Below are 20,469 nucleotides of genomic sequence, written 5' to 3'. Positions count from 1 at the left end.
AATTTAACAGCCTGCCTCCAGCAAGATGGCCGTCCGGACCCGCCCCCTAAACAAGTCACCGGGGAGATTCAGCTTACAACTCCGCCCCTCCACGTATCCTGTTTACTTCCGGGTGTCAGGAAGAGGATCGCAGATACCCCTAGAGGGGCAGAATGGCGGCTCCGGGGGGCAGGAACCTCCCAGACTGGGGGGGCTTCCAGGACGATGTGCAGGTGGCCCCCAATTACCGGCCCCTCCCGCATCACTGTCCCCATTATTGCCCCCCCCCCCTCTCAATACAGGAGATCCCCCCCCCAACCCCTCCATAGATATAATGCCTCAATACCAGCCCCACCTCCAGGGGTCAACTTCCATATCTGGGACCCCCCCTCCCCAACAATGGGCCCAACTTATACTGACACCCCACCTGGGGGGTCTCCTCTCCATATTTCACCCAACTTCCTGCCTCCACTAAGCCCCCCCACACTGCCCACCTCCCCCTCCTCCCACCACTATTCCTGACCAAGTGGGGGTCTCCTTCCAAATCTGGCCCCCCCCCTATCCCCAACAATGGGCCCAACTTATACTGACACCCCACCTGGGGGATCTCCTCTCCATATATCACCCAACTTCCTGCCTCCGCTAAACCCCCCCCCCCACCTCCCCCTCCTCCCACCACTATTCCTGACCAAGTGGGGGTCTCCTTCCTAATCTGGGCCCCCCCCCCTATCCCCAACAATGGGCCCAACTAATACCCCATCATCACCTGGGGGGGGCCTTCACATACCACCCCACCTCCACCGCCCCCCTCCCTTACTGCCCACCTATGGGGGGATCCCCTTTTCCCACCGCTATTCCAAGTGGGGGGTCTCCCTTCATGTTCATCCCCTCCCCCATACTGATCCCCCCCTATTCCTGGCATGTCAGTGATCTCACCCAACACTATCCCCCCCCCCCTCCATACCTCAGAAGACCCTCCACCACCATAATACACCCAAATACACCCCCCTCACCCCCGATCCCTTCATTCCACACTCACTGATGGGGGGGTATTCTTTGTCTTGCAGAGCGGGGGTGGGGCTGCGGTGATTGACATGGAGAACATGGATGACACGTCTGGCTCCAGCTTTGAGGACATGGGGGAGATCCACCAGAGGATGAAGGAGGACGACGAGGAGGAGGGTGAGGGCGAGGCGGACGGCGTCCCCGAGGAGGGCGATGAGGACGGAGAGTTCCTGGGCATGAAGGGGATAAAGGGTCAGCTGGGGCGCCAAGTGGCCGGTGAGGTAAGTGTCCGCTCCTGTGTCCTGGTTACCTACCCCCTTTTCTCCTCACCCACTGTCCACCATGTCTGGTTACCTACCTCTCTTCTCACCCACTGTCCAATGTGTCCTGGTTACCTACCCCTCTTCTCCTCACCCACTGTCCAATGTCTCCTGGTTACCCACCCCTCTTCTCCTCACCCACTGTCCACCATGTCTGGTTACCCACCCCTCTTCTCACCAACCGGTCCACCATGTCTGATTACCCACCTCTCTTCTCCTCACCCACTGTCCACCATGTCTGGTTACCCACCCTTCTTCTTCTCACCCACTATCCACCATGTCTGGTTACCTACCCCACTTCTCACCAACCGGTCCACCATGTCTGATTACCCACCTCTCTCCTCACCCACTGTCCAATGTGTCCTGGTTACCCACCCCTCATCTCACCCACAGTCCAACGTATCCTGGTTACCCACCTCTCTCCTCACCTACTGTTCAATGTGTCCTGGTTACCCACCCTCTTCTCCTCACTCACTGTCCACCATGTCTGATTACCCACCTCTCTTCTCACCCACTCTCCAATGTGTCCTGGTTACCCACCCCTCTTCTCCTCACCCACTGTCCACCATGTCTGGTTACCCACCCCTTTTCTCCTCACCTACTGTCCAACGTGTCCTGGTTACCCACCCCTCTTCTCCTCACCCACTGTCCTCCATGTCTGGGTTACCCACCCTCTTCTCACCCACTGTCCAATGTGTCCTGGTTACCCACCCCTCTTCTTCTCACCCACAGTCCACCATGTCTGGTTACCTACCCCTCTTCTCCTCACCCACTGTCCAACGTGTCCTGGTTACCCATCCCTCTTCTTCTCACCCACAGTCCACCATGTCTGGTTACCTACCCCACTTCTCACCAACCGGTCCACCATATCTGATTACCCACCCCTCTTCTCACCCACAGTCCAACATATCCTGGTTACCCACCTCTTCTCCTCACCCACAGTCCAAACGTGTCCTGGTTACCCACCACTCTTCTCCTCACCCACTGTCCACAATGTCTGGTTACCCACCCCTCTTCTCCTCACCCACTGTCCACAATGTCTGGTTACCCACCCCTCTTCTCCTCACCCACTGTCCACAATGTCTGGTTACCCACCCCTCTTCTCCTCACCCACTGTCCACAATGTCTGGTTACCCACCCTCTCCTCCTCACCCACTGTCCACAATGTCTGGTTACCCACCCTCTCCTCCTCACCCACTGTCCACAATGTCTGGTTACCCACCCCTCTTCTCCTCACCCACTGTTCAATGTGTCCTGGTTACCCACCCCTCTTCTCCTCACCCACTGTCCACAATGTCTGGTTACCCACCCCTCTTCTCCTCACCCACAGTCCAATGTGTCCTGGTTACCCACCCCTCTTCTCCTCACCCACAGTCCAATGTGTCCTGGTTACCCACCCCTCTTCTCCTCACCCACTGTCCACCATGTATGGTTACCCACCCCTCTTCTTCTCACCCACTGTCCATAATGTCTGGTTACCACCTCTCTTCTTCTCACCCACTGTCCACCGTGTCCTGGTTACCCACTTCTCTTCTCACCCACTGTCCACAATGTCTGGTTACCCACCCCACTTCTCCTCATCCACAGTCCACCATGTCTGGTTACCCACCCCTCTTCTTTTCACCCACTGTCTACCATGTCCTGGTTACCCACTCCTCTTCTCCTCACCCACTATCCTCTGTGTCCTGGTTACCCACCTCTCTTCTCCTCGCCCACTGTCCACAATGTCTGGTTACCCACCCCTCTTCTCCTCGCCCACTGTCCACAATGTCTGGTTACCCACCCCTCTTCTCCTCGCCCACTGTCCACAATGTCTGGTTACCCACCCCTATTCTCCTTACCCACTGTCAACCATGTGTGGTTACCCACCCCACTTCTCCTCATCCACAGTCCACCATGTCTGGTTACCCACACCTCTTCTTTTCACCCACTGTCTACCATGTCCTGGTTACCCACTCCTCTTCTCCTCACCCACTATCCTCTGTGTCCTGGTTACCCACCTCTCTTCTCCTCGCCCACTGTCCACCATGTCTGGTTACCCACCCCTCTTCTTCTCACCCACTGTCCACCCGGCCTGGTTACCCACCCCTCTTATCCATACCCACTGTCCTCCATGTCCTGGTTACCCACCACTCTTCTCCTCACTTACTGTCCACCATGTCTGATTACCCATCCCTCTTCTTCTCACCTACTGTCCCCACTCACCTGTGTCCTGGTTACCCACCCCTCTTCTCCTCACCCACTGTCCACAATGTCTGGTTACCCACCCCTCTTCTCCTTACCCACTGTCCTCCATGTCTGGGTTACCCACCCCACTTCTCTGCACCTAGTGTGCTCGGTGTCCTTGTAACCTACCCCTTTTCTCCTCACCCACTGTCCTTTGTGTCTTGGTTACCCACCCTACTTCTCACCCATTGTCCACCCAGCCTGGTTACCCACCCCTCTTCTCCTCACCCACTGTCCTGGTTATCCTGCCCACTGCTCCTCACCCACTGTCCACCTGGCCTAGTTATCCACCCCTCTTCTCCTCAACCACTGTCCTCTGTGTCCTGGTTACCCACCCTTCTCCTCATCCACTGTCCACTGTGCTTGGTTACCCACCCCTCTTCTCCTCATCCACTGGTTACCCTCCCTGCTCTTCCTCACCCACTGTCGACTGTGCCCTGGTTACACACCCCTCTTCTCCTCACCCACTGTCTACCCAGCCTGGTTACCCACCCCTCTTCTCTTCCATCACCATCTTCTGTGTTTGGTTACCCACCCCACTTTTCACCCACTGTCTCTGGTTATCCACCCTACTTTTCCTTACCCGCTGTCCTCTGAGTCTGGGTTACCCACCCCATTTCTCCTCCCCCGCTGTTCTCCATTTCCAAACCATGCACCCTTTTCTCCTCACCCTCTGCCCTCTATCCAGACCTTACTTCTGACTGACCTCTGTGTGTGGGGTCGGGTAACCCACCCACTCTTCGTATTGCCTGCTGTCTCCTCAGTCGGGGTCACTCAGTCTTTTTCTCCCTCAGATGTGGCAGGCGGGGAAGCGGCAGGCCTCTAAAGCCTTTAATCTTTATGCCAACATAGACATCCTGCGCCCGTACTTTGATGTGGAGCCCATACAGGTCCGGAACAGGTGAGTGCGACCCCCTATGGCGTGGTGACAGTGCAGAGGATTAGACCTCCAGTACAGATATAAGTGGAAGGTCTGAGGACTGTTCAGAGGGAGGGAGGATTATCTGCACACTTCAGCGAACAGTTATGGAGTTGCACAGGTCTCTACAAAGGCATTTTCTGTATTCAGCATTTTATTTACAATATCAGGTGTAAAGTTCTTGTTATTTGTCTTGTCATGTAATTTAGGGAAATATAAATATGTTCTTTGGCTGTCTCCAGGAGTCCCCCCCCCCCCCCCCCACCATATATTCCTGTGTTTTGAGGACCCATTGCATTTTCACCAGCATAACATTTCTTCCTGTTTCCCCCTCCCCAGGTTGCTGGAGTCGATGATCCCCGTAAAGATGATCAGCTTCCCCCAGGTGTGTATGACCGCCCAATCATGACTAATTTACCCCCCGATCTGGTTCAGTGATGGGTAAAAAGATCTCATGGCTCCCTCTTCTGTCTGCAGAAAATCGCTGGAGAGCTGTATGGACCTCTTATGCTGGTGTTTACCATGGTGGCCATTCTGCTGCATGGCATGAAATCATCTGGAACTGTCATTGTAAGGGGGCAAAAGCAATTTGGGGGTGGGGGGTGCATTATCAAATGGTGTATGAGGTGCAGTTTAGGATGAGGGGTGTGGTATTGGATAGCATAGCGGACCTGGTTGAGGATGAAGAGTCTGGTTGGGGGGTAGTTTTCGCCATGAAGAATGGGCTAAGAATGGTGCATGTGGCATAGGCTAGATAATTTGGTTGGGGGTGGAGGGGGTGGTATGGGACAGGGTGGTGGATGGAGTACAGAATGGAGAGTATGCTAAAAGGTGGAAGGGGCAGTATTGGATAGAATGGTGGATGCCTTTATAGGATGAAAGTTTGGGGATGGGATGGTGGATGTGGTTATGGAAGGGCAGTATTTGTCAGGATGAAGGATAGGATGCAGTATGGGATGGAAAGGCTGATGCGACATAGGATATAGAGATGGTTGGGAAAAAGTATGAAATAGGATGGCAGTCACTGTATAGGATGGAGAGTTTGGTAGAAGAGGGAATGTATGGTAATGGATAGGACAGGGATAAGCAATTCGCGGACCTCCAGCTGTTGCCAAACTACAAGTCCCATCATGCCTCTGCCTCTGGGTGTCATTCTTGATGCTGTCAGAGTCTCGCTATGCCTCATGGGACTTGTAGTTTGGCAACAGCTGGAGGTCCGCTAATTGCATATCCCTGGGATAGGATGACAGGTGAGGTGTAGGATGTACAGTAAGGTTCGGGATGAAGGGTTTGGCTAGTAGTATGAGAATATTGCATAGCATGACACCCAGAGGCAGAGACATGATGGGAACTGTAGTTTTGCAGTAGCTAGAGGTCCGCTAATTGCATAACCCTGTGGTATAGGATGAAGAGTTTGGTTGCGGATGAAGAGTTTGGTTGCGGATGAAGAGTTGGAGAGTTTGGTTGCGGGTGGAAAGTTTGGTTGCGGATGGAGGATGTGGTATAGGATGGTTGCGGATGGAGAGTTTGGTTGCGGATGGAGGGGCAGATTCAGAAAGAGATACGATGGTGTATCCTCTGATACGCCGTCGTATCTCTGAGTTCTGCCGGTCGTATCTATGCGACTGATTCAGAGAATCAGTTACGCATAGATATTCCTAAGATCCGCCAGGTGTAAGTGTCTTACACCGTCGGATCTTAGGCTGCAATTCCAGGCCGGCCGCTAGGTGGCGCTTTCTTTTTTTTTTACGCGGCGAATATGCAAATGAGGATTTCCGCCGATTCAGAAACGAACGACCGCCCGGCGCATTTTTGTTACGTCGTTTGCGTTCGGCTTTTTCCGTCGTAAAGTTACCCCTGCTATGTGAAGGGGTATCCTATGTTAAGTATGGCCGTCGTTTCCCACGTCGAATTTTGAAATTTGACGTTGTTTGCTTAAGTAGATTCAGAAAAGGGCTGGACGTAAGTTACGCTCACGGCGAAACCAATGACGTCCTTGCTACGTCATTTGGAGCAATGCACGCTGGGAAATGTGACGCACGGCGCATGCGCCGTTCGTTCGGCGCGGGGACGCGCCTGATTAAAATTTTACACGCCCCCTACCCGCGGAATTTGAATTCCGCCGGGGGATTTACGATACGCCACCGCAAGTTTACAGGCAAGTGCTTTCTGAATAAAGCACTTGCCTCAAAAACTTGCGGCGGCGTAACGTAAATGAGATAGGTGAGCGGATCTAAAGATCCGCTCACCTATCTGAATCTGGCCCGGAGAGTTTGGTTGCGGATGGAGAATTTGGTTGCAGATGGAGGATGTGGTAAATGATGAAGAGTTTGGTTGCGGATGGAGGATGTGGTGTAGGATGAAGAGTTTGGTTGCGGATGGAGGATGTGGTGTAGGATGAAGAGTTTGGTTGCGGATGGAGGATGTGGTGTAGGATGAAGAGTTTGGTTGTGGATGGAGGATGTAGTGTAAGATGGAGAGTTTGGTTGCAGGTGGAGAGTTTGGTTGCGCATGGAGAGTTTGGTTGCGGATAGAGGATGTGGTATAGGATGAAGAGTTTGGTTGCGGATGGAGGCTGTGGTATAGGATGAATAGTTTGGTTGCGGATGGAGGATGTGGTATAGGATGAAGAGTTTGGTTGTGGATGGAGGCTGTGGTATAGGATGAATAGTTTGGTTGCGGATGGAGGATGTGGTATAGGATGAAGAGTTTGGTTGTGGATGGAGGCTGTGGTATAGGATGAATAGTTTGGTTGCGGATGGAGGATGTGGTATAGGATGAAGAGTTTGGTTGTGGATGGAGGATGTGGTATAGGATGAAGAGTTTGGTTGTGGATGGAGGCTGTGGTATAGGATGAATAGTTTGGTTGCGGATGGAGGATGTGGTATAGGATGAAGAGTTTGGTTGTGGATGGAGGCTGTGGTATAGGATGAATAGTTTGGTTGCGGATGGAGGATGTGGTATAGGATGGAGAGTTTGGTCTCGGATGAAGTGTTGGAGAGTTTGGTTGCGGGTGGAGAGTTTGGTTGCGCGTGTGGTGTAGCATGGAGAGTTTGGTTGCGGATGGAGGATGTGGTATAGGATGGAGAGTTTGGTTGCGGTTGGGGAGTTTGGTTGCGGTTGGGGAGTTTGGTTGCGGTTGGGGAGTTTGGTAGCGGATGGAGAGTTTGGTAGCGGATGGAGGATGTGGTATAGGATGGAGAGTTTGGTTGTGGATGGAGAGTTTGGTGGAGGATGAAGGATGTGGTGTAGGATGAAGAGTTTTTGGTTTAAGATGGAGGATGTGGTGTAGGATGGAGCATGCGGTATAGGATGAAGAGTTTGGTTGTAGATGGAGGATGTGGTGTAGGATGGAGAGTTTGGTTGCGGATGAAGGATGTGGTGTAAGATGGAGAGTTTGGTGGAGGATGGGGTGGAGGATGTGGTGTAGGATGGAGCATGCGGTATAGGATGAAGAGTTTGGTTGCGGATGTAGGATGGAGAGTTTGGTTGTAGATGAAGGATGTGGTGTAGGATGAAGAGTTTGGTGGAGGATGGAGGATATGGTATAGGATGAATAGTTTGGTTGGGGGTGGAGGATGTGGTGTAGGATGGAGAGTTTGGTTGCAGATGGAGGATGTGGTGTAGGATGGAGAGTTTGGTTGTAGATGGAGGATGTGGTGTAGGATGGAGAGTTTGGTTGTGGATGGAGGATGTGGTGTAGGATGGAGAGTTTGGTTGTAGATGGAGGATGCGGTATAGGATGAAGAGTTTGGTGGAGGATGTGGTGTAGGATGAATAGTTTTTGGTTGAAGATGGGAGGATGTGGTATAGGATGGAGAGTTTGGTGGAGGATGGTGGATGTGGTGTAGGATGGAGAGTTTGGTTGTAGATGGAGGATGTGGTGTAGGATGGAGAGTTTGGTTGTAGATGGAGGATGTGGTGTAGGATGGAGAGTTTGGTTGCGGATGGAGGATGTGGTGTTGGATGAAGAGTTGGTTGCGGATGGAGGATGTGGTGTAGGATGGAGAGTTTGATTGTAGATGGAGGATGTGGTGTAGGATGGAGAGTTTGGTGGAGGATGGAGGATGTGGTGGAGGATGGAGGATGTGGTGTAGGATGGAGAGTTTGGTTGTAAATGGAGGATGTGGTGTAGGATGGAGAGTTTGGTGGAGGATGGAGGATGTGGTGTAGGATGGAGGATGTGGTGTAGGATGGAGAGTTTGGTTGTAGATGGAGGATGTGGTGTAGGATGGAGAGTTTGATGGAGGATGTGGTGGAGGATGGAGGATGTGGTGTAGGATGGAGGATGTGGTGTAGGATGGAGGATGTGGTGTAGGATGAAGAGTTGGTTGCGGATGGAGGATGTGGTGTAGGATGGAGAGTTTGATTGTAGATGGAGGATGTGGTGTAGGATGGAGAGTTTGGTGGAGGATGGAGGATGTGGTGGAGGATGTGGTGTAGGATGGAGGATGTGGTGTAGGATGGAGAGTTTGGTTGTAGATGGAGGATGTGGTGTAGGATGGAGAGTTTGGTGGAGGATGGAGGATGTGGTGTAGGATGGAGAGTTTGGTTGTAGATGGAGGATGTGGTGTAGGATGGAGAGTTTGGTTGCGGATGGAGGATGTGGTGTTGGATGAAGAGTTGGTTGCGGATGGAGGATGTGGTGTTGGATGAAGAGTTGGTTGCGGATGGAGGATGTGGTGTAGGATGGAGAGTTTGATTGTAGATGGAGGATGTGGTGTAGGATGGAGAGTTTGGTGGAGGATGGAGGATGTGCTGGAGGATGGAGGATGTGGTGTAGGATGGAGGATGTGGTGTAGGATGGAGAGTTTGGTTGTAGATGGAGGATGTGGTGTAGGATGGAGAGTTTGGTGGAGGATGGAGGATGTGGTGTAGGATGGAGGATGTGGTGTAGGATGGAGAGTTTGGTTGTAGATGGAGGATGTGGTGGAGGATGGAGGATGTGGTGGAGGATGGAGGATGTGGTGGAGGATGGAGGATGTGGTGTAGGATGGAGGATGTGGTGTAGGATGGAGAGTTTGGTTGTAGATGGAGGATGTGGTGTAGGATGGAGAGTTTGATGGAGGATGTGGTTGCGGATGGAGGATGTGGTGTAGGATGGAGAGTTTGGTTGTAGATGGAGGATGTGGTGTAGGATGGAGAGTTTGGTTGCGGATGGAGGATGTGGTGTAGGATGAAGAGTTGGTTGCGGATGGAGGATGTGGTGTTGGATGAAGAGTTGGTTGCGGATGGAGGATGTGGTGTAGGATGGAGAGTTTGATTGTAGATGGAGGATGTGGTGTAGGATGGAGAGTTTGGTGGAGGATGGAGGATGTGGTGGAGGATGGAGGATGTGGTGTAGGATGGAGAGTTTGGTTGTAGATGGAGGATGTGGTGTAGGATGGAGAGTTTGGTGGAGGATGGAGGATGTGGTGTAGGATGGAGGATGTGGTGTTGGATGAAGAGTTGGTTGCGGATGGAGGATGTGGTGTTGGATGAAGAGTTGGTTGCGGATGGAGGATGTGGTGTTGGATGAAGAGTTGGTTGCGGATGGAGGATGTGGTGTAGGATGTAGAGTTTGATTGTAGATGGAGGATGTGGTGGAGGATGGAGGATGTGGTGTAGGATGGAGGATGTGGTGTAGGATGGAGAGTTTGGTTGTAGATGGAGGATGTGGTGTAGGATGGAGAGTTTGGTTGTAGATGGAGGATGTGGTGTAGGATGAAGAGTTTGGTTGTAGATGGAGTGTAATGATATAATAAAGAGTTTATTCTTTGACACACAGGTGGAGGGCACACTCATGGGCACCGCCATCGGGACTTGCTTCGGATATTGGCTTGGAGTTTCATCCTTTATTTATTTTGTTGCCTATTTGTGTAACTCTCAGATCACCATGCTTCAAACCCTCTCCCTGCTGGTGAGTACTCGTATTCCAGTATTAAAATATTCAAGCCAGGGGCCTGCATTTTCAGCGCTAGGTAAATATAAAGCATTGGGTATGATTAGTTTGTATTTTCCTATGCAACCATCAGGCCGGGTTCTGGTCTCTTTTTCACCTGTATATTCGTAGCTGCACTGTTGAAAAAGCCAAGTGTTTACAGAGCTCAATAGCTCAAGCTGCAATTTGCACACACATTGAATGAGTCAGATCAGAGACACCCTCTTGAGAAGTGACTCCCCCCCCCCCCCCTACTAGTGCAGTGAGTCCACACCCTCCCCTGTACAGCTTCATCTGATGTTTCAATCAGTTACTGTGATTCAAAGCAGGCACCTAATGCTGTCTCCTTAGGTAAGCCATAGTGCTCTGGGGAACCTGTGTTATGGTTGGTCTTTGTATTAAATGAAGGTAGAGAGGACGCTCAATGTGACACTCTTCTCTTGCAGGGTTATGGCCTCTTCGGACATTGCATTGTCCTCCTCATCACCTACAACATTCACTTCCACTCTCTCTTCTACGTCTTCTGGTTGGTGATCGGCGGCATGTCTACCCTGCGCATGGTGAGGAATCTCCCCACATGGGGGGGGGGAGTTTATATCCACTCCCTATTACCGTGCTTCAATTTGACGCTGTTCCCTTGTCATCCTGCAGGTGGCGGTGTTGCTGTCTCGCACAGTCGGTCAAACACAGCGTCTGATCCTGTGCGGCATATTAGTGGCTCTGCACATGTTGTTCCTCCTGTACCTGCACTTCGCCTATCACAAGGTGGTGGAAGGTAAGGAGACTTCCTATGTATGGACATCATCTGTCGGCAGGGGGGGGGGTCTAGTATGGCTTCTGCTGGGGTAGAGATTATCACCTAAAGTGGACCTGTCATAGGAAAATGTGAAAGATAGTTTGTTCAGGCTTCATCTCAGAGATGAACGCCGTACCTCGCTTCAATCTTGCACAGTTGTTTCCGGCTCCACGCCTGTACTGAAATTTCACTGCACACTGTTAACATCCCACAATGTGCATTAAAAGATGAAAACGTGACAAGTTGGCTGTCAGATGGAAAGTATACAAGCACAGGATTTCACGCACCACAGCGACACAGGGGTAGATTCAGAGAGCAATTACACCGGCGTATCCATAGATACGCAGCGTAATTGCTAAGTTGCGCCGGCGTATCTACTTTCTGTATTCAGAAAGCTAGATACGCCGACTTTAGCCTAAGATACGACTGGCATAAGTCTCTTACGCCGTCGTATCTTAGGGTGCATTCTGACGCTGGCCGCTAGGTGGCGCTCCCATAGTTGTCAGCGTAGAGTATGCAAATTACATACTTACGCCGATTCACGAACGTACGTGCGCCCGGCGGTAGTTTTTTACGTTGTTTGCGTAACTCGTTTTCGTCGTAACGTTGCTCCTGCTATTAGGAGGCGCAGCCAATGTTAAGTATGGATGTCGTTCCCGCGTCGCGATTTGAAAATTTTACGTCGCTTGCGTAAGTCGTCCGTGAATGGCGCTGGACGCCATTTACGTTCACGTCGAAACCAATGACGTCCTTGCGACGTCATTTACCGCAATGCACGTCGGGAAATTTTAGGGACGGCGCATGCGCAGTATGTTCGGCGCGGGAACGTGCCTAATTTAAATGATCCACGCCCCCTACCGGATCATTTGAATTACGCGCGCTTATGCTGGCCCCTTTTACGCTACGCCGCCGCAAATTACGGAGCAAGTGCTTTCTGTATACAGCACTTGCTCCTGTAAGTTGCGGAGGCGTAGCGTAAATACACTACGCTGCGCCGCCGTAACTTTAGGCGGAGATACCTGAATCTACCCCACTGTCCCTACCTGATGTACACAGCAGCATTTTGGTAAAACGTTATTGTTCTGGACATTTACAGTGGGGGGAAAATAAGTATTTGATCCCCTGCGGATTTTGTAAGTTTGCCCACTTACAAAGAAATGAAGGGTCTATAATGTTTATCATCTGTGTATTTTATATGATAGAGACAGAATATCAACCAAACATCCAGAAAAACACACAATACAAATGTTATAAATTGAGATGCAGTTCAGTGAGTAAAATAAGTATTTGATCCCCAAGTAAAACATGACTCAGTACTCCGGTGGAGAAACCCTTGTTGGGAAGCACAGAGGTCAGACGTTTCTTGTAGTTGGTGATCAGGTCTCCACACATCTCAGGAGGGATTTTGGTCTCCACTCTTCTTTTTCAGATTGTAAAGGTAAATTTTTTTTCACCTTAATGCATCCTATGCATTAACCACTTAAAGGGAGTTCTCCAAGCTAAAACTTTTAACCCCCGCTGTGCCCGGGCTGTAAAACTATACAAAATAAACTTTCACTTACCTGCCTACGATCCCCCGTTGTTCCGATATCGCCGTCCCGTTCTCCGGTCTCTTCCACTTCCTGCGGGTCGGTGACTCACAGTGCGCTCAGCCTATCAGCGGCCGCGACGGGACATTGCTGCGGCCGCTGATAGGCTGAGCGCACTGTGAGTCACCGACCCGCAGGAAGTGGAAGAGACCGGGACCGGAGAACGGGACGGCGATATCGGAACAACGGGGGATCGTAGGCAGGTAAGTGAAAGTTTATTTTGTATAGTTTTACAGCCCGGGCACAGCGGGGGTTAAAAGTTTTAGCTTGGAGAACTCCTTTAACGACTGCCGCACGACGATATACGTCGGCAGAATGGCACGGCTGGGCAGATGGATGTACCGTCACGTCTTTTACATCTACCCAGCCCCGGACCCGATCGCCGCTGGGGTCCCGCGAACGGGGAGAGCCGCGTGTAAACACGGCTTCCCCGTGGCGGCTGCATCGATCGCGTCATCCCCTTTATAGGGGAGACACAATCGATGACGTCAGTCCTACAGCCACACCCCCCTACAGTTGTAAACACACACTAGGTGAACCCTAACTCCTACAGCGCCCCTTGTTGTTAACTCCCAAACTGCAACTGTCATTTTCACAATAAAGAATGCAATTTAAATGCATTTTTTGCTGTGAAAATGACAATGGTCCCAAAAATGTGTCAAAATTGTCCGAAGTGTCCGCCGTAATGTCGCAGTCGCGAAAAAAATCACTGATCGCCGCCATTAGTAGTAAAAAAAAAAAATAATTAATAAAAATGCAATAAAACTATCCCCTATTTTGTAAACGCTATAAATTTTGTGCAAACCAACCGATAAACGCTTATTGCGATTTTTTATTTTTCTACCAAAAATAGGTAGAAGAATACGTATCGGCCCAAACTGAGGAAAAAAAATTTTTTTTATATATTTTTTGGGGATATTTATTATAGCAAAAAGTAAAAAATTTTGCATTTTTTTAAAAATTGTCGCTCTATTTTTGTTTATAGCGCAAAAAAATAAAAACCGCAGAGGTGATCAAATACCACCAAAAGAAAGCTCTATTTGAGGGAAAAAAAGGATGTCCATTTTGTTTGAGAGCCACGTCGCACGACCGCGCAATTGTCTGTTAAAGCGGGGGTTCATCCGAAATTTTTTTTTTTAACATTAGATTGTGGCTAATTCTGGGAAGCACAATCGGGTGTTTTTTTTTTTTAAATGCAGTACTTACCATTTTAGAGAGAGATCTTCTCCGTCGCTTCCGGGTATGGTCTGCGGGACTGGGCGTTCCTATTTGATTGACAGCCTTCCGACCGTCGCATACAGCGCGTCACGAGTTGCCGAAAGAAGCCGTACGTCGGTGCTGCTCTATACGGCGCCTGCGCACCGACGTTAGGCTACTTTCGGCAACTCGTGACGCGCTGTATGCGACGGTCGGAAGGCTGTCAATCAAATAGGAACGCCCAGTCCCGCAGACCATACCCGGAAGCGGCAGACAACATCTATCTCTAAAACGGTAAGTACTGCATTGATTTTTAAAAAAAAACACCCGATTGTGCTTCCCACAATTAGCCTCAATCTAATGTTAAAAATTTGTTTTTCGGGTGAACCCCCGCTTTAAAGCGACGCAGTGCCGAATCGCAAAACCTGGCCTGGGCCTTTAGCTGCATTTTGGTCCGGGGCTTAAGTGGTTAAGGTTTCTTGGCAACTCAAAGTTTCAGCTCCTCCATACATTTTCTATAGGATTAAGGTCTGGATACTGGCTAGGCCACTCCATGACCTTTATGTGCTCATTGAGCCACTCCTTTGTTGCCTTGGCTGTGTGTTTTGGGTCATTGTCATGCTGGAAGACTCATCCATGACCCATCTTCAGTGTTCTGGCTGAGGGAAGAAGGTTCTCATCCGAGATTTTACAATACATGACCCCGTCTATTGGCCCCTTAACGCGGCAAAGTCGGTCTTTACCTTTAGGAGAGAAACGGCCCCGAAGCATAATGTTTCCACCTCCGTGCTCTGACTGTAGGGATGGTGTTCTTGGGGGTCACAGTCAGCATTTTTCTTCCTCCAAACACAGCGAGTCGAGTTATTGCCAAAGAGCTAAACTTTGGTCTCATCTGAGCACAGCACTTTTTCCCAATTCTTCTCTGAATCATTTAGATGTTCATTGGCATGACTGTACATGAAAAATGCTGACTATGACCCTAAGAACACCATCCCTACAGTAAAGCACGGAGGTGGGAAGATGATGCTTTGGGGTGTTTCTCTGATAAAGGTACACACCGACTTTGCTGCATTGAGGGGCCAATAGACGGGGTCATGTATTGTAAATTCTTGGATGATGAACCTTCTTCCCTCAGCCAGAACACTGAAGATGGGTCATGGATGGGTCTTCCAGCATGACAATGACCCAAAACATACCGCCAAGGCAACAAAGGAGTGGCTCAAGAAGAAGCACATTGAGTTCATGGAGTGGCCTAGTCAGTCTCCAGACCTTAATCCCTATAAAAAAGTTTTATAGGGATACACAATCGATGATGTCACACCTACAGCCACACCCCCCTACAGTTGTTAACACATATGAGGTCACACATAACCCCTTCAGCGCCCCCTTGTGGTTAGCCATAGAGATTTCTGGATCTCCACCCACAGCCGAGGCTTCTTTGTACAGTGGGGGAAAAATAATTATTTCATCCCCTGAAGATTTTGTAAGTTTTCCCACTTACAAGGACATGAAGGGTCTGTAATTTTTATCATAGGTGTATTTTATATGATAGAGACATATCAACCCAGAATTTTTTTTTAACATTAGATTCAGCCAAGTTGTCAGAATGACAATCGGCTGTTTTTTTTTTATTTTATCCCCGTACATAGCGTATTTTCATCGCCGCTTCCTGGTATGTCTTCTGCGGGACTGGGCATTCCTAATTGATTGACATCCTTCCGACCGTCGCATACTGCGCGTCACGAGTTGCCGAAAGAAGCCAGACTGCGAGTTGGCTCTATACAGCGCCTGCGCACCGACGTTCGGCTTCTTTCGGAAACTCGTGACGCGCTGTATGCGACGGTCGGAAGCCTGTCAATCAATTAGGAACGTCCAGTCCCGCAGAAGACATACCCGGAAGCGGCGATGAAAATCGGTATGTACGGGGGATAAAATAAAAAAAAAACAGCCGATTGTCATTCTGACAACTCGGCTGAATCTAATGTTAAAACATTTTTTTTTGGGTGAACCCCCGCTTTAACTCCCAAACTGCAATTGTCATTTTTACAATAAAGAATGTATTTTTTGCTGTGAAAATGACAATGGTCCCAAAAATGTGTCAAAATTGTCCGAAGTGTCCGCCATAATGTCGCAGTCACGAAAAAAAATTGCTGATCGCCGTCATTAGTAGTAAAAAAAAAAAAAAAAAATTAATAAAAATGCAATAAAACTATCCCCTATTTTGTAAACGCTATAAATTTTGCGCAAACCAACCGATAAACGCTTATTGCGATTTTTTTTTTTACCAAAAATAGGTAGAAGAATACGTATCGGCCTAAACTGAGGAAACACAAAAAAAAGTTTTTATATATTTTTGGGGGATATTTATTACAGAAAAAAGTAAAAAATATTGAATTTTTTTCAAAATTGTCGCTATATTTTTGTTTATAGCGCAAAAAATAAAAACCGCAGAGGTGATCAAATACCACCAAAAGAAAGCTCTATTTGTGGGAAAAAAAGGACGCCAATTTTGTTTGGGAGATACATCACACGACCGCGCAATTGTCAGTTAGCTTCCTAAAGGTCCGGGTCTTAAGTGGTTAAGGATTTAGAGAAGATCTGTAAAGAAGAGGGGACCAAAATCTCTCCTGAGATGTGTGGAGACCTGATCACCAACTACAAGAAACGTCAAATACTTATTTTACTCACTGAACTGCAACTCCATTTCTAACATTTGTTATATGTGTTTTTTCTGGAATTTTGATTGATATTCTGTCTCTATCATATAAAATACACCTATGATAAATATTACAGACCCTTCATTTCTTTGTAAGTGTGCAAACTTACAAAATCTTCAGGGATGAAATAATTATCTGTCCCCCACTGTACAAAGAAGCCTCGGCTGTGGGTGGAGATCCAGAAATCTCAATGGCAGGGGTCCTCAAACTACGGCCCTCCAGCTGTTGTAGAACTACACATCCCATGAGGCACTGACATTCATAGACATGACTAGGCATGATGGGAATTGTAGTTCCTGAACACCTGGAGGGCCGTAGTTTGGGGAGATCCCAGGCGTCCATAATAATAAAGTTTTAACAAAATGTAGCTATCATTAGCATGGGGCCAGTCATTTGTTGTGCTTATAGGGAGTGTGGACGAGCCCTATACATGCGAGTTCGGGAGCTTTATTGGTATTCTGGGTGGAGTCATTAAGGGTACAGGACGGGGAAACGATAATTCCTACTTTGTACTATTTCCTGTGCCCGCTCACCCGCTGTGCCCTTCTCCTTGACAGGTATCCTGGACACACTGGACGGACAGAACAACATGCCACCCCCTTTCCAGAGAGTCGCTCGTGATTTGTCCTTGGGCACCAACTCCGTTTTGAACGCGACCCTCCAGGCCGTGCCCGCCCAGTCCGGCTGAGCGCGGGTCACATGACGGGAAGTATTGCGGATACAAAGGACTTCCTCAAAGACTGACCCCTGCAGGTCACATATATCTTCTGGGGGATGCTATGAGGGTTCCAAGGTTTTATTCCTCTGGGTGGTGCCCAGTTGGGTTTGCTGGGTTCTTCTTTTGGACTTGCTCTTTGTAAAGGGTTAAATACCCCTTTCTCTTTCTACAAAGGGTCACCTAATACCCCCCCCCCCACTAATTTTATTTTATGATGCTGATAGTTTGGACAGCCCCTCCCCCAGCCGCCTGAGCGTTGATGATGTCGAGTTTCCAGGGTAAGCGGTTTTATGGAGCTTTTGTCTATCTGGGTGGGCAATCTGTCTCCACCCATGTACAGAATTCCTCCCAATTCTTTGTATAGTTGGTTCTCATTGTCTCATGAAGTCTTCATCAATCATTTTAAGCTTCATAATAAATTATAGAGAAGTGTTACACCCCTCCCCCGCCTGAGTTCTCCTTTCTCTAGGGATCAGGGCCGACCTCATTCTGGAGTTCGCTCCTATTATACATTGTTAATGGGCCATATTCTGAGTATAGTAACGATGGAGTATCTCAGGATACTCCATCGTATCTCTCTTTTTTGACCCGCGTATCTATGCGAGTGATTCTTAGAATCATTTTCGCATAGATACGCTTAAGATCCGACATGTGTAAGTCACTTACACTGTCGGATCTTAAATGTAATTACCCAGCCGGCCGCTAGGTGGTGTTTACGTTCAGGTCTCATTTGTTTATGCAAATGAGCCTGATACGCCGATTCACAAACAAAATCGCGTCGCGTAACCGTCGTTTGCGTAAGTGTAAGGTTACCCCTGCTATATTAGGGGTAACCTTACGCCAGTCCCACGTAGGCCATGTTAAGTATGGCGTCGGGTCCGCGTCGTCTTTTCCCGTCGGGTACGTCGTTTCCCTAAGTCGTTCTTGAATACGACTTTACGTCAATGACGCACACGTCGGCGTCATTGACGTTTTCCGCCGAGAACTGGAGCATGCGCACTGGGCTATTTTAAGCCCGGCGCATGCGCAGTTCGTTCGAATCGGGGGCACGCTTAATTTAAATACAAGCCGCCGCCTTGGAGTTACGCGGGGATACGCCGGACCAATTACACTACGCCGCCCCAAACTACGGAGCAAGTGTTTGGGGAATACAGCACTTGCTCCTGTAGGTTGGGGCGGCGTAGTGTAAATGGCTTACGCGCCGCCCGCCTAAAAAGTAGCAGAATATGGCCCAATGTCTTTTCAAAGTCATTTTTAATCTTCTAATAAGTAGTTCTGGGGCGATCCTGCTATGAAGGTCCTTGTTCAAGCAACCCCTTCTAGGGTGACAACGCTCTGTCCCCGTCTCCCAGTTGTGCTCCTGCGTTGTCACCCTATGACATGGGCTTCAGATGGAGACCACAAATGACCGTTTCATTACACAGGCATAGGCCACTGTCATATGGAAACCCTCCCGGAGAAATGCTAATCAGCAAACTCTGCAGTGCATGCAGACCAGAAGTGCATTCAGAGAGCAACGCCACTGAAATGGAACAAAGGATTTTATCACATACATTAATATATGAGGTGAAGGGACCCGGCCAATACGTGCCTATGGGTGGAGAGACCTGATCAACGTGCCCATGGGTGGAGAGACCCGATCAACGTGCCTGTGGGTGGAGAGGCCCAATCGACGTGCCCATGGGTGGACGGTCCTGGGTGGCGCACCCATGCGTGAAGGGACCAACGCTCCTGTGGGTTGATGGAACCTTGCGGCCCGAAGTGCCCGTGGGTGGAGGGGCCTGGTCAGCTGACGCGCCCGTAGGTAAAGGGGCCTGGTCGGCTGATGCGCCCGTGGGATAGGGGGCCTGGTCGGCTAACGCGCCCGTGGGTTAGGGGGCCTGGTCGGCTGACGCGCCCGTGGGTGAAGGGGCCTGGTCGGCTGACGCACCCGTGGGTGAAGGGGCCTGGTCGGCTGACGCACCCGTGGGTGAAGGGGCCTGGTCGGCTGACGCGCCCGTGGGTGAAGGGGCCTGGTCGGCTGACGCGCCCGTGGGTGAAGGGGCCTGGTCGGCTGACGCGCCCGTGGGTGGAGGGGCCTGGTCGGCTGAGGCGCCTGTGGGTGGAGGGGCCTGGTCGGCTGACGCGCCTGTGGGTGGAGGGGCCTGGTCGGCTGACGCGCCCGTGGGTAAAGGGGCCTGGTCGGCTGACGCTCCCGTGGGTTAGGGGGCCTGGTCGGCTGACGCGCCCGTGGGTGAAGGGGCCTGGTCGGCTGACGCGCCCGTGGGTGAAGGGGCCTGGTCGGCTGACGCGCCCGTGGGATAAAGGGGCCTGGTCGGCTGACGCGCCCGTGGGATAAAGGGGCCTGGTCGGCTGACGTGCCCGTGGGTGAAGGGGCCTGGTCGGCTGACGCGCCCGTGGGTGTAGGGGCCTGGTCGGCTGAGGCGCCCGTGGGTGGAGGGGCCTGGTCGGCTGACACGCCCGTGGGTGAAGGGGCCTGGTCGGCTGACGCGCCCGTGGGTGGAGGGGCCTGGTCGGCTGACGCGCCCGTGGGTGAAGGGGCCTGGTCGGCTGACGCGCCCATGGGTGGAGGGGCCTGGTCGGCTGACGCGCCCGTGGGTGAAGGGGCCTGGTCGGCTGACGCGCCCGTGGGTGGAGGGGCCTGGTCGGCTGACGCGCCCGTGGGTGGAGGGGCCTGGTCGGCTGACGCGCCCGTGGGTGGAGGGGCCTGGTCGGCTGACGCGCCCGTGGGTGAGGGGGCCTGGTCGGCTGACGCGCCCGTTGGTGAAGGGGCCTGGTCGGCCGACGCGCCCGTGGGTGGAGAGATGATTAGACAAATCAAAGTAAAGGGCTCTTCTCCAAAATCCTAAGTCATTCTCCTACAGACCGGGGTGCTGAACCCTGGCATGAGCTCGTCTTATGCCCCATAGATCTCATGGGTCTAAGAAGGTGAAAAAGAAGCCAGGAAAGTTCAAATACTGGAAACCACTGTTCCGGACAAACCAGCAAAGTGTCCCTGGCTTGAACCACCTCCTCTGACATGTTCCATCACATTAATGTTGTCATAGTAGGAGGTCCCAGGCAGGGACTCTTTGCTGGCAGGT

General features: G+C 50.7%; 1 protein-coding gene across 1 annotated transcript; it reads left to right on the top strand.

The window, feature by feature from the left end:
- The first annotated feature begins 81 nt into the window (after positions 1–81).
- On the top strand, positions 82–17,829 carry YIPF3 (Yip1 domain family member 3). Its single transcript, XM_040351749.1, has 9 exons — positions 82–212; positions 1,047–1,265; positions 4,325–4,431; positions 4,789–4,834; positions 4,927–5,019; positions 10,217–10,348; positions 10,816–10,929; positions 11,021–11,144; positions 17,226–17,829. The coding sequence occupies exons 1-9, from the start codon at positions 153–155 to the stop codon at positions 17,354–17,356; spliced, it is 1,026 nt and encodes a 341-aa protein (XP_040207683.1). The 5' UTR covers positions 82–152; the 3' UTR covers positions 17,357–17,829.
- Positions 17,830–20,469: the final 2,640 nt, after the last annotated feature.

Source organism: Rana temporaria, chromosome 4, assembly GCF_905171775.1.
Source record: "Rana temporaria chromosome 4, aRanTem1.1, whole genome shotgun sequence".
Taxonomy (NCBI): Eukaryota; Metazoa; Chordata; class Amphibia; order Anura; family Ranidae; genus Rana; species Rana temporaria.
Note: the sequence above shows the minus strand (reverse complement) of the source record. Positions and strands in the feature narration are given on the sequence as shown.